Here is a 14,919-nt window from a genome sequence, read left to right on the forward strand (position 1 = left end):
TGTTATTTTTTTATAAAAAAAAAAATTCTAATATGTGTAATAGTTTCCTTGTTGTCTTTCACCTGGCGAAAAATAGCCTAAAAACATTCGAACATGAGCATTAACGTTAACTAATAGAGAAAATAGCCCAACTTATTATTATTACCATTGCTAAATGTGACTACTTCTTCCTGACCCTTTGGATATAAATCCCACACCAAGAAACAAAGTGTAGGGTCCCCCCAAAATCCATACCAGACCCTGGGGCAACAAGGCAACTATTGCCACATATTACAAACAGTATGGGTGTTATTTGTTGCACTCACATGAATGGTGAGATACGCGCAGAGTGAATTTTTTTACCCTTGAACCCCCATAAGTGTGGGCACAATAAAAAATCAGCACAGTACATTTAAAAAAACTATTTATTAACCCCCCTGGCGGTATTCCCGAGTCTGGCTCGGGGTGGAATTTTTATACCAAAAGCGGTAACCCCGAGCCAGACTTGGGACCGCATCGCTGAATGCAGGAGGACTTACCTTGTCCCCTGGATCCAGCGATGTCCCCACGCTGTACGAGCGGCTCGTCCTCCGCTTGATTCATCACAGAGCCGATCTCCGTTCCCTGCAAGTGTTGTGACGCACGGGGACGGAGATCAGCGCCAAATTCAAAAAGTGAACCACACAGTATACATACAGTATAATGTAATCTTACAGATTACATTGCTGTATGTAATAATTTCAACTCCCATTTGTCCCTAGTGTTCTGTCCAGTGTCCTGCATGCAGTTTTATAATATAAAAACTGTTCTTTATGCCTGGAAACTGGAGATTGTCCATAGCAACCAAAACTGTCCCTTTGCATTAAAAATGATTTTAGACCAGCTAGAAAACGGCGATAATAAATTAGAATCACTCGCAGAATTGAGCAATAGCGATTTGTGGGGAGATCCGTCATCAAATATTGAAAAGTAATGACAGTGACAATTCTGCAGCTAAGCAAATTTCAGTGTTTTTGATTTGATTACATTATTGAATAATTTTTATTATTGTTATATTATTATTTGGTACAATTATTTGTAATTATTTATTATATTATAATTTATGATTTCATTTTTCAAACTTTATCCTACCCAGGATGTCTGCTAGACTCTGGTTTGGACAGATTTAAGTGAGTTATTGCTAAGAATTACAAGACTACAATATAAAACGCCAAATTTCCATGCAAAATAATTATACCGCTTTTAGCACCTAAAATCCGAAATAATTGTACCGCCAGGGAGGTTAAGCCACCAACAATTTCTTGCATCTTTCGAGATTGCAGTTGTCGTCTGCAAACATGCTGTGACCATTATGAGTTGGCCACAGTATGTCAAACATTGGGATTTGCTTGAGATACTACTTTTGGGCATTTATTTTAAACTTCCTAAAATCCGGTGTGCTGTATCAGCTACGGAGTGTTTTCTAGGTTCACAGTCGTGACACAGCCTCTGATATGTCCCGTCTATAAACTTAAATACAGTAGTGAATAAGGCTGGTCAGACTAAAGCACTGGAAACTACCTCACAGTATGCTCAGTTGTGCACTTTTTTTAATGATCCTACCATTACCAGCTGGTGCGATGATAGTCACAGCTGGAGGGACTGACTACTGACATCATTCCTGAGGTGAAATATTGTGCATGCATACTCCGTGTTTATTTTACCGCCTACTCAGCCTAGAAGAAGCACTGTCCTGTTATGGATCCTGCTTCTCTGATACCTTGTGGATTATCTAATCTCCGGTGTGATTGATGCCTGAAACCCTCATCAACATCAGCTGCCCTGGTTTTGAGTATGTAAGGAATTATCTCTCTTTGAGCCTAGTTGATCTCTGCTATTTTGTCTTTTAAAAGATGCACAAAAGACAGTTCTGCTGCAGCGGGTGACCTCAGCTCATACTCCTGTAATTCGACTAGCAGTGACTTCCTGGATTTTCCAGAAGATGCCTGCAGCAAAGATCCTGGGACTCTGTATCGCTATAGGATCATCCTCCATTGATATCCACTACAGATTTTTTTATCAACCTATATACAATTCGATATACCATCTCTAAAAAATCATATTCAGGACTTTTTACCGCCTTCTCGTAAAAGGCTGTATGATGCAGTGTTACATTAAGTTATTGATCCTGTAGAATGCAGTCCTACCTCACAATTAGGGGACCAGACTACTGTTTCAGACATTGGGTCTAGAGTTGTGCCTTCAAAGATATTTCCATTACGTTATGTTGGTTAACATGTCCATCATCTCCTTAGAACCCTCCAGAAATGTTAAAGCCCAGACTTCTTTGCACAGCCCATTGATCAATAGTGCTTTAGGGATTCACCAGGCTAACAAATATTTATAACTCAAAGTGCCAACCCATACTTGCTGGCAGATAACACTACAGACTTAGAAACACTTATATACCAACCAGAACACAGGAACACTTAAGCATAGAAGCACATTGTTACTTCCCGAGGGAGGATCCCTCAAGTATGTACTGTCTATCTCAGTGGAATAATTTGTCACTTGAATGCTGAGCTGGCAGTGATGCAGTTGATAGTGTTGTATGGTCAAAATATAATTTGAAATAGGCCTTTTTCAAATAATTCATTTAATGAAGGTGATTAGGCAATATAGGTTCTTACTGCCTTAACTCTAATGTCTCAAGCCAAAAAAGAAAATTTGTCCAAAATTATATTCAAATAGTAATTTTTGTGTTTTTAATATATTTTCTTTATTATGTATATAATTAAAAATACTTTTATGCATATTTGTAGTGCAATCGTCCTTCAAAATGTACTCTCCCCAGCCCTTTCCCCTCTTGGGGACATGTCATACTAGCGGTCTTGTCTCTGGTGACAACTTGGCAGTGACTCACATCACAGGAAGGGAAAATTATCACCTGTTTCCATGTGTCACTCTCTCGCTGGATGACTCTGTTGCTGAATGACATTCTGGATTGCTTCTATCAGAACTCAGGTTTGCAAGGGGGGTGAGACACTTAGACACCCCTCAGCTAACCAGTCGCTGGCAAGTCAACAACAGACAGGATTGCCAGGTTGCCATGGCCCTTACTGTCTCTTCTCCTAACAAGATCTTTGCTGTGCCCTAATGGTATACTGTAGGCCCCCCCCCCCCCCCAAGCTTTACTGAAAATACTGTTTTAAACCAAAGTATTGTAAAACCATAACTGAGCCATATACATAATGATGAAGCATACCAGTCCAAACTAATTATTCAAGGAGCCGTTAATTTTAGTAAAAGTTTAAAATATTACCATTAAAACAAATGCAAGGTCTGCTTACTAGATCAGGGCCCACTCTCCAAGAAAACATTTTACAATATGCTATTTACCAATGTTGTCCCATCTTCTGTCCTCCATGCCTAAGATGACAGTAACATGCTGATCCTTCTCTGAAGATCTTGGAAAATATATGATCTGACAAGAATGCACTCTTGCAATGGGCTGGAGTATTTTCTTGTGAGATTTATCCTGCACAATTATACCCCCCGATGAAGATAAAAAAAAAACCCTTCTTTGAAACGCATTGGGTTCTTCTGTTCTCCAAAGAAACACTGCTGTTGACCGATATATGTGGAATACTATTATTCACAATGTGTTATATGTACATGTGATCATCAGCCGCTAATGTTTTTTTCACCTTTTTAAGTTTTTATTGGCTGTTTTTGTATTAATAAAGTTTGATGTATTATAATGTTTATAGAAACTTACATTTGATATCAACAAGCTGATCATACACTATAATAGACTTTCATCTCAAATTTTTTGCTTTAAGAACGTTCATTCAATTTATAATGACAAAACGGAGTGTTACACTCAAACTGCATCACAACATAACTATTAAAGTAAATTCCTCATTCATTACTGACAATGCAGTGAGGGGGCTGGCCCTAAAAGGGAAAGGGGACCGTACTGGAGGGTGGGAGGGTGTTAGCTAGTTTGGAGACCAGATGTTAGAGGGAGTTTGGAAGAGAGACGTGGGAGAAGAACCGGACTAGAGGGGGTTGTGATAGAAAGGGAGTTTGGTTGGACAAAGAACCAGACCCAAAAGGGGGGGGAGTGGGCTGGGGCAAGAGAGCGGACCAAAGAGGGCCGGAGGGACCAGACCAGACCAGGAACACCGGTGGGGCACTATCCCCCTCAGGAACGCCAATGATGAGGTACTATTCCCCCCCAGGAACACCAATGATGGGGCACTATTCCCCGCCCCCAGGAACACCAATGATGGGGCACTATTCCCCCCAGGAACACAGATAAGTCGATGATGGGGCACTATTCTCCCCCCAGGAACACCAATGATGGGGCACTATTTCCCCCCCCCCCAGGAACAGCAATGATGGGGCACCCCCCCTCCGGAACACCAGTGATGGGGCACTTGTCCTCCCATAAATACCAAGATGAATGCTTTGCAAAGTTCACTATATTTTAAAAGCTAGCTGCTACCTTATTGCAGCTCGGCGCTCACGTGAGTGGTCACCGGCTGCTTTTCTCCTCTCTCTCTTCTCCCTTGAGGCAGCAAAGCGTGATGTCACCGCGCTGACGTCAGAGAGAGGAGGAGAGAGGAGGACGTGCCTGGTCACATGAGAGCCGCTATGAGAGGTATACAGCGGTGCCGGCCTTTTACACAGGGGATTGTAACACTCGGACGGACGTGGGACTGAAAGGCAGGGAAGATGGTGCGTGCCGTTAGCAGACCAACTAATCGATAATGAAAATCGTTGACAACGATTTTCATTATCGATTATTATCGATTTTATCGATTAATCGTTTCAGCCCTATTCAATTTTCTGCTTGTTAGTGAGGTCAAATCGATGGTCATTGACCACGGTGATGAAATAATTGGTAGTAGCAGTAGCAAAGTAGCAGTATGGAATTTTTTTGAATGAAGGAGTGCATTTTTAATAGTGTGGGGTTGATTTACTAAAACTGGAGAGTGCAAAATCTGGTGCAGCTGTGATTTTGTAAGCTAGACAAGCAGGTCAATTTCAGTTTCTGCCCCCGGCCCTCAATGCAGGGTGAGGGGAATACAGGACCCAATGGTCATGTGATTGTTAGTAAAACATGAAAAAAAAAAAAAAGTATTTAACATACTTTTTTCTAGATTTTTTTTTATGGAAGGCATGTTTAGAGAAGGTGTAATGTTTGCTTTTGAGGATTTACTATGCTATGACTTAGTTACTTTACTTATTTCACATTATTAGCTTCCATGTAAATGATAAGGGTTCTAAAACATATATTTATATCTTGGGAGAATATGTTTTTGAACCTCGTTTTACTTTATAATCGGGGTTTTATACATTTTAATCTTGCCGTAATGGATGTGACATAACATTACTAGTTGCGTGTCAACCCCAATTAGAGTCCCTAAAATGTATCCTTTAAGTTATTTCCGATTTTCTTATGTTTTGTTTCTGCAACTACAATTTAGAGGAAGAGCTCAATTTATTCCACAGTAGGTTTTCTTTATTCATTTGATCCCTCACTGTCTTATCTCTTATATACAATTCTCCAGTTTCTCTCAAATTCAGTTCTCTTTAATATTTCTGGTCTTTCCACTTTGTTTACTACTTTATTAAGATGCTGGTGTCATCATGATCACATTTCCACTATGAGCACTGCAACTTTGTCACGTATAACACTGGTAATATCCATGAGGACATCATAAAATTATTAGCAAACCTCATATATTAAATATGAATAAAGCAGTTTGCTGCCTTGTTCTTCTATAAGCATTCTTCACTTCTGACAAGTTTTCCTGACACCAAGAGAAAAATATTGACAGGGGAGGGATCTCCAGCTGATTAACAGCCTCAGCTCTGTTCCTGTGTGCTTTTGGAAGGAAGGGTGGGAATCAGAGCCCTCGTCACTCATGTATCTTTAGCTCTCCGCCCCCTGCTTTTCAGAGCTGAGAGATTCTGTGTAAATTCTTCACTTTGAATCAATGTAGGGAAAAGACGGCTGTAGATAAGCAGGTACAATTGATGTAAGAGGATTTGTTTCATCTCTGTGTATCACCGGAGGCCAGTCACTTCACTGGGTATATGTAAGGGTTTACAACCCTTCCTTGTCACCATTTTTCTGTTGGTGTCAGGAAAACTTGTCAGAAGTGAAGAATGCTTATAGCAGAGGTACAAGGCAGCGGGCAGAAATGACAGACACTTGGTGCTCTAAGCCCCCGTACACGCGGTCGGACATTCCGACGGAAAATGTCCGATCGAACCGTGTTGTCGGATAATCTGACCGTGTGTGGGCTCCATCTGACTTTTTCCGTCGGAATAACCGACCAACAAAGTTTGAGAGCTGGATATAAAATTTTCCAACAACATGATCCGATCGGACTTTGTCAGATCGTTTGTAGAGAATTCCAATCAGACAAAGTGCCACGCATGCTCAGATCAAATTACGAGACCAAAGCTATTGGCTACTAGTCGGAATGTAGTCCCATCGTAATGAATGAACGTCATCACGTTCTGAACAATCGTATTTTCTGACAACTTTGTCTGACCGTGTGTATGCAACACCAGTTTCAGACAAAATCCGTCGGAAAGAATCCGATGGATTTTGTCGTCGGAATGTCCGACCGTGTGTACAAGGGCTTAAGGAAACAAGTATAGAGAGATATGCCTTGTTCATATTTAATATAAGAGGTTTGTGGATACTTTTGTCTCTTAATTAAAATCAAGAGACACAAAGATGGAGAGAGCATCTTGATTGGATAGTAAAAAGAAATAAAGTGAAATGATATTAAAGAAAGAACATTTTAGAGAAACTGAAGGTTTGTATATAGGAGAGAAGAGATCAAATTATAAAGAAACCCTACTATGAAAAAAAATATTGGTCTCCCTCTAAATTGTAATTGTGGGTGCAAATATTTGAAACAAAGTAGAAGTAGTAATTCAAGAACGAAAGTTTTTATTTAAATTGTATAATTGCAATAATAATTGTATATATTCTATAGAAATGTATTGTTCTTTTTACAAAAATGTTTTTATTCTTTGTAGGAACCATACTAGTTATGAACTCCAGGCTCCGCGCTTTGGGTGGAAGGATCAACAATATTCGAGTAACAGAACTTCCAAAGGAGAAAAATAGATCTGAGGTCGTTTGTAATGTTCGCTTCTTGGATGGCTCTCACCAGTGCTTCAAAGTCAATGTAAGTGTTGTTAGGATTTTTTTATATTTTCTTATACCACATTAAAGCTGAAGTTTGAGAACTGTTGAATACCTACAGTGCCTTTAAAAAGTATTCATACCCCTTGAAATGTTCCACATTTTGTCATGTTACAACCAAAAACGTAAATGTATTTTATTGGGATTTTATGTGATAGACCAACACAAAGTGGCACATAATTTGTGAAGTGGAAGGAAAATGATAAATGGTTTTCCAAATTTTTTACAAGTAAATATGTGAAAAGTGTGGCGTGCATTTTTATTCAGTCCCCTTTACTCTAATACCCTTAACTAAAATCTAGCGGAACCAATTGCCTTCAGAAGTTATGTGATCTTTACCACTGTAATTGGACACAGCTGATCACAGAGGTAAACAGAAGCCGGTTATCCGCATTTCTTTCCTCATGCTGGCATTGTGAGGAGAGGAGAAGTGAGCTGATAACCGGCTTTTGCAAATGGGACATGTACACTGATAATCAAGGCACTGATTTTCAGTGTTCCTATTACCAGTGCAGTCCCATCAGTGCCCACCAGAGCTGCCCATCAGTGCCTATGAATGCAGTCTCATGAGTGCCTCCTCATTAGTGCCCATCACTGTAGCCAGTCAATGCCTATCAGTATAATCTCATCTGCGCACATCAGTGAAAGAGAAAAATTACCTGTTTGCAAAATTTTCTAACAAAAAAATTTTTTTTCTACATTTTCGCTCACCCATTTGTTTATTTAGCCTAAAAAAAAACACAGTGGTGATTAGGGGAGGCGTTTTTCAGGCGCTTTACCAGTGCTATTTTTAGCCCAAAAGCACCTGAAAAACACCCCAGTGTGACTTTGTGAAAGGGGTTTTAAGGATTGTCTAATCTGTTGAGACCATCATAGAGGTATTGCAGAATTGAAACAATGTCATGGTATGGATCAGGCAACCTTTTGAGCAAAGTGTGCCGAAAAATGTTTTCAAAGAATCTGAGCGTGCCGATTTTATAACAAAAAAAATGTAAACTTCACACTCTCAATCAAGAAAAGGATTTGTTTTTTATAAAGTAAATCCTGTAAACTACTTTAGTAGTGAGAAATTAACATCCTGCACTCTCACACTCTCAGATCACTGTCCTCCCTGCACATCTGCCCCACCACTGTAACCCCCTGCTCATCTGTTCCACCACTGTACCGCTCTACTCTTCTGTCCCACCACTGTAACCCCCTGCTCATCTGTCCCACCTCTGTACCTCCCTTTTCCTCTGCCCCACCTCTGTACCACCCTTCTCCTCTGCCCCAACACTGAACCCCCCCTACTCATCTTTCCCACCACTGTAACCCCCTTCTCATCTGACCCAACACTGAACCCCCCTGCTTTTCTGTCCCACCGCTGAACCCCCTTCTCATCCCTCCCACCACTGTACCTCTTGCACATCTGTCCCACCACTGTAACCCCCCTGCTCATCTGCCCCATCAATGTACCCCCTTTTCTCATCTGCCCCAACACTGTACCTCCCTGCACATCTGCTCCACCGCCGTAACCCCATGCTCTTCTGTCTCACTACTGAATCACCTTCTCATCTGTCCTAACACTGAACTCATCTGCCCCACCAATCTACCTCCTGCACATCTGTCTCTCACCTCTGTACCCCCCTGTTTTTCTGTCCCACCACTGATCCCCCTAATCATCTACTCCAACACTAAACTCCCCTGCTTATCTGGCCCAACACTGAACCCCCTGCTCATCTGCCCCACCACTGTACCCCACTGCTCTTCTGTCCCACTGCTGAACCCCCTTCTCATCTCTTCAACCACTGTACCTTCCTGCACATCTGCCTCACCGCTGTACCCTCCTGCTCATATATCCCACTTCTGAACCCCTCCTGCTAATTTTCCCCACTGCTGTACCCTCCTGCTTATCTGCTCCACTGCTGTACCCTCTTCTCCTCTATGATATGCGTGATATGCAGAGTGGTAAAAGGAAGCAGAGATGTGGAACATCTACCTATCCTGGCACACTCCTCCTGAGGATCCATCTTTTGCATCCAGCCCACGTGCTTGTATGTGATGTATGTGATGTCACATACAAGCATCTGGAATGGATGTGCAATGATTAGCTCAGGTCAGATGTATTTTCTGAAAGCAGTGGGCCTGTGTGCAGGATCATAAGTTGGGACCCCGCAGCTGAGAAAAAGTGCGGTGCTCTGCTCCACAGGAAAAGTTGGGTGTGATTTTCATTGTGCTAAATACTGGCTGTGGCTTAAAGGGACACAGAGTGCCGGGGTTCAGTAGTAAGTGACGCAAAGGTTCAGGAATAATTACAGCTTCCCAGAAGCTCAACAGTAATTCCACAAACTGTGACCTGATTGGGGTTTTCTCAATCACAGTGAAATCCCTTCTTTCTGAGATTGGTAGTGGCAACCAAGCGAGTCATCTTCGTCTAGATGGTGGGCGGGGCTAGCAGGACTGTGATTGGCTTTAGCAGTGGCCAATGACAGTCCTCCTCCTCCCGGAAACAGGGACCCCCCCTAGCAGAACTGCACCCAATGTCTTCACATCACAAAAGCTGACAATCGCAGCTATGTTTCCCATCTTTTACAATGTGTGGGGGCACAGTGCCTCCCCCTCAGTGCAGGTGCGGCGTGGGGAACTCTGAAATTGGAATCCATTAGTGTCTCACTGACACTTCCCTGCACTGCTCTGCTGATGGGGAGGGAGTCAGGTTCTGGCAAAAGAAGCTTCTGGTGCCGATTGCACCACCAGTGCCGGGGGTTGCATACCCATGGTATAGCTGGTAGTAGTTGTACAGTAACGCTTTCAATGGTACATTTAACACAGCTCATAACAGCTTTGTTGACATTGTGATATCGATCACATGCTGGGCACCCCCAGGGGCACATAAGTGCACATGTGCTAAGCTATGTAAGAGTACGTCACTTAGCTTTTAGCTGCACCCAAAAATTGGAAGCTCCGCTTATCTGCCCTCCTCCTTCGTTGCCACATTTAGTACCTTTTAAGGAGACAGCTGAGCGGGTACCTCACCCGGAAGGTTCCTTCCCCCACCGCCGGACCATTCCCTATGGCTAGGGAAGCAGCAAGGCTTCACTGCCAGTTACCTATACAAGCAATGGCGGCGGCAACACTCAAGAGCCGATAGAAAAATAGGCTGGGGTGAAGACACCGTGGGATCCCTGGACAGGTAAGTGTCCTAATATTAAAAGTCAGCAGCTACATTATTTGTATTTAATTTTTTTCTGAAGGAGGCTGGACCTCCTCTTTAATGTAGTTAATGTTATATTTTCATTCTTGGATAGAGTAAGTGAAGGTAATAACCCCTGTCAGTTTTTTTGCCCCATTGTGAAAAAGTTTTGCCTTTTAGCCAATGATATTTTTCTCATTTACCTAAATAATTGATGTAAACAACAGTCAGCATAATTCTCATGTTATCAACTATTAAGAGTACAATTCAAATTTTATTGAACAAACCTCCTAATGATAAGTTATTTTTTCCCAAATTATTATACGCACAGTAAGTTTCAAAACACTTTATAGGTTGTAAAAAACTGAACATTTTAATTTGTTGTGTTTGCAGCATATTTACTGAAATCAATAGCTATTTCAATCAAACTTTGAACAACATTTTAACTTTTTAAACATTTTAACAGGTCACGTTACATTTTAACATGGGACCCCTTATTTGATAGTAGCTTCACAAGTCTTAGATCCATTGAACTTGTGAGTTTTTGGACAGTTTCTGCTTGAATTTGTTTGCAAGATGTCAGAATAGCCTCCCAGAGCTGTTGTTTGGATGTAAACTGCCTCCCACCTTCATAGATCTTTTTCCCCAGGATGCTCCATAGGTTCTCAATAGGATTGAAGTCACGGGAGGATGGAGGCCATACGATGACTTTCTCTCCTTTTATCCCCATAGCAGCCATTGATGCAGAGGTATTCTTTGCAGCATGAGACGGTGCATTGTCATACATGAAGATGATTTTATTATGGAAAGCATAGTTCTTCCTTCTGTACCACGGAAGGAAATGGTCAGTCAGGAACTCCACATACTTTGCAGAGGTCATCTTTACACATTCTGGGACCCTAAAGGGGCCAACCAGCTCTCTTCCCATGATTCTGGTCCAAAACACAACTCCACCACCGCCTTGCTGATGTTGCAGCCTTATTGGAACAGGGTGGCCGTCCACCAACCATCCACTACTCCATCCATCTGGACCATCCAGGGCTGCACGGCACTCATCAGTGAACAGGACTGTTTGAAAATTAGTCTTCTTGTGTTTTTCTGCCCAATGCAGCCGTTTCTGCTTGTGGGCACTGGTTAGTGGTGGCCGAATGGAAGGTTTATGCACAGTTGCAAGACTCTGGAGGACTCTACACCTTGATGTCCATGGGACTCCGGAGGCACCAGCACCTTCAAATCTCTGTTTGCTGCTATGAAATGGTGTTTTAGCAGCTGTTCTCTTGATCCGATGCATGCCTCTGGCATAAATCTTCCACAATGTGCCTTTATTTGCATGAAACCCGTGTTCTGAATCAGCCACAAATCTCTTAATAGTGCGATGATCATGCGTACGTTTTTGTGAACTAATGTTTTCATACCTCGTCCAAGGCATTGAACTATTTCACTCTTTTCGGCAGCAGAAAGATCCTTTTTCTTCCCCATATTGCTCGAAAATGGCGCTCTGCTTAATAATGTTGAACAACCTACTTTAGTAGCTTTTCCTTTAATTGGGCTCACCTGGCAATCGAATTATCACAGGTGTCCGAGATTGTTTTCAGTGATCAAAAGAGCCCTGAGACACAATGCCATCCATGAGTTAAACTGAAAAACAAAATATTTAATCGTTGTGACGCTGAAAGAGAATTTGCATAATTCGGAACAGGGTGCAAGTCCTACCACTTGTCACAGGCGTGTCGTGGCTTGTACAAACAGCGGCACAGCATACAGTATAAAGAGAAAGGGTATGCATTGCAACAAAGCAATATGACAGCTCATGCATTACCCTTGCCCCTGCAGTTTATATTCTGCATTTTCTCTGCCTCTTCTCTCGTCACCCACTGATCCGTGGCAGGGTCCTTCTCTGTGTCCTCTCCCAAGAGAATATGATCAGCTTCTGCTCTGCTCTCAGTCTCGACAACAGTTCCTCATGTACAATGCAGCTGCTATATTGGCATTGAGGAGCAGTTGGCCATTTTTTTCTGAAGCTCCTGATCTCTCCACTATGTTATCCTATGTGCCCGTGTACACATAGTCGTTTAGAGGCGTTTACAGGCAGGTGAGTTTGCTGACATTTCTCTGATGGCACAAAGACTGCATTCCGGAGTCCTTAAAACGCCAGAAACACATAAACACACCTAACGTTTAGTATTTGAACATTTATTCATTTTAAAAATTCTGACCAATGAAATAAACTCCCAAACAGAAAATGCTGCTAAATTCACCTAAATAGGTTTAAAAAATGCAGCTTAGGTGAGTTTTTAACGACGATTTTCTCTTGTCAGGATAAACCATGTTTACAATAAACCAGTGACGCTTGATTTTTTTTTTTTGATCATTTGTAAAAAGGCATTAACACCTGGCAAATACATGGGGCCAAAGAAAAATTTGACAGTGCTTATTTACTGGACTTTTATAGGTTTTATCTTCTCAAAGAAACATATCCCACTCTTCACAATCACGCCTTATTCATGTCATCAGTTTTCAGCATCACCTATATTTGTGAACTATTTTCAAATATTAAGCACACAAAGGGCAAAATTGGAACCAAAATATCTGATGAGCACCTTGAGCATTGCTACTACATCCATCAAACCATATTGACATAGTTACATAGTAGGCAAGGTTGAAAAAAGACACAAGTCCATCAAATCCAACCTATGGGGGTGGCACAGTGATGTAGTGGTTAGCACTCTCACCTAGCAGTAAAAAGGGTCGCTGGTTTGAATCCCAACCATGCCACTACCTGCCCGGAGTTTGCATGTTCTCCCTGTGCCTGCGTGGGTTTCCTCTGGGTACTCCGGTTTCCTCCCACACACCAAAGACATGCAGGTAGGTTAATTGGCTTCCGTCCCAAATTGGCCCTAGTATATGAATGGAGGACCTTGTATTGTTGGATCCTTGAGGGTAGGAACCAATGTGAGTGTGCAATGTACAGGGATAGGGACAATTGTAGACACTCACTCAGGTTGAACTGGATGGACTGGTGTCCTTATTCAACCTTACTAACTATGTAACTATGATATGATGATATTGATGTGTTAGTTTATCAAAACCGGTTTCAAATCTCGCAATAGTTTTTATGTTGACCTCTTTTACTTTTATAATGAAGAATATTACAGAAAAATGAAGTTTTATTACTCAGATAGGTACCTTATCTATAGCCGGGATTGTTAACTTGTGATTGGCCTGACTTTCTTCTGCTCATCAGCTATACTTATTGTTAGTGTATTTTATGTGTGGCCCAAGACAATTCCTCCTATTTCAATGTGGCCGAAGGAAGGTCAAAAAGTTGGACACCCCTGCTTTAACCCATTCATGAATATCATGAACAGACAACCTTGGCCACCTTCCAGAAAAAAAAAAGGTGCTAAACTGTGACTGATAGTCAGTCAATAAACGGCAATCCTCCCTCTTACACTAATATTTCCAGTGAGCACATTCCTTTATAAGCCACTCCCCTGGCACTGATTCATAATTTGATAATAGAAGTAATTATGTCTTGACTCATAAGTTGTCCCATAAGGTAGTAGCTTACTGTGTTGCTTCATAGACGCTGTGTCTTGCAGCATAATGTAATTGTAGCCATGAGTTAGGGCTCATCCACGTGGGCAGATAAGAGAATAAAAAAGACACCTGCCTAATGCTTACTTCTTAGCTGTTAGATTTTGCATTCATCCTTGTGCATTGTTGACCTGTATAAGGACCTGCTAACATTTTACAAGGTATGTAAATTGCAACTGTAACCGCTTCAGCCCCTGAAGGTTTTACCCCTTAATGACCAGGACATTTTTGTTTGCGATACGGCACTGCATTACTTTACCTGACAATTGTGAGGTTATGCGACGCTGTACTCAAATAAAGTTGATGTATTTTTTTCCACAAATAGAGATTTCTTTTGGTGGTATTTTTATTTTTGCACTATAAACAAAAAAGAGCGACAATTTTGAAAAAAAAAAAAACAATAATTTTTACTTTTTGCTATAAAACACTGTTACATATTTTTGGCGTATAATGATTGGTTTGCACAAAAGTTATAGAGTCAACAAACTATGGGATAGATTTATTCCATTTTTATAAATGTTTTTATTTTTCCTAGTAATGGCAGTGATCAGTGATTTGTAGCTGCAGGGTGACATTGCGGTGGACGAATCGGACACGTAACTGACACCAGCGACATTATTACAGTGATCAGTACTAAAAAAATGCACCGTTACTGTACTGTACTAATGACACTCGTAGGGAAGGAGTTAACGTCAGGGGCGATCAACGGGTTAAGTGTGTCCCTAGGAGGTGCTTGCTAACTGTATAGGGGATGGACGGACTGGATGAACTGCTTAACAGGAACACAAGATCTCTATCTTCATCCCTGTCAAAACAGCGATCTCCCTTGTTTACATAGGCAGTTCGCTGTTCTGCCTCTCTAGGGAGTGATCGCTGGTGGCCAGTGCGCCCCCTGTGTCTATTGCAAGAAATGCCATACAGGTATGTCTTTTTGCACAAAAGAGCCACCCTGCCG

At 41.6% G+C, this 14,919-nt stretch overlaps 1 protein-coding gene across 2 annotated transcripts in view; it reads left to right on the top strand.

Moving 5' to 3' along the window:
• The window catches only part of PTPN3 (protein tyrosine phosphatase non-receptor type 3), a 294,126-nt gene that overhangs the window by 78,111 nt on the left and 201,096 nt on the right, over positions 1-14,919 (top strand). For both annotated transcript variants that reach the window (XM_077491913.1, XM_077491914.1), the window contains exon 2: positions 7,027-7,178. In XM_077491913.1, the coding sequence (XP_077348039.1) occupies positions 7,041-7,178 (138 nt within the window). In that variant the 5' untranslated portion in view covers positions 7,027-7,040. The remainder of the gene's footprint in view (positions 1-7,026; positions 7,179-14,919) is intronic.

Source organism: Lithobates pipiens, unplaced genomic scaffold (assembly GCF_037356315.1).
Source record: "Lithobates pipiens isolate NorthernLeopardFrog02 unplaced genomic scaffold, aLitPip1_a1.2 Scaffold_19, whole genome shotgun sequence".
NCBI lineage: Eukaryota > Metazoa > Chordata > Amphibia > Anura > Ranidae > Lithobates > Lithobates pipiens.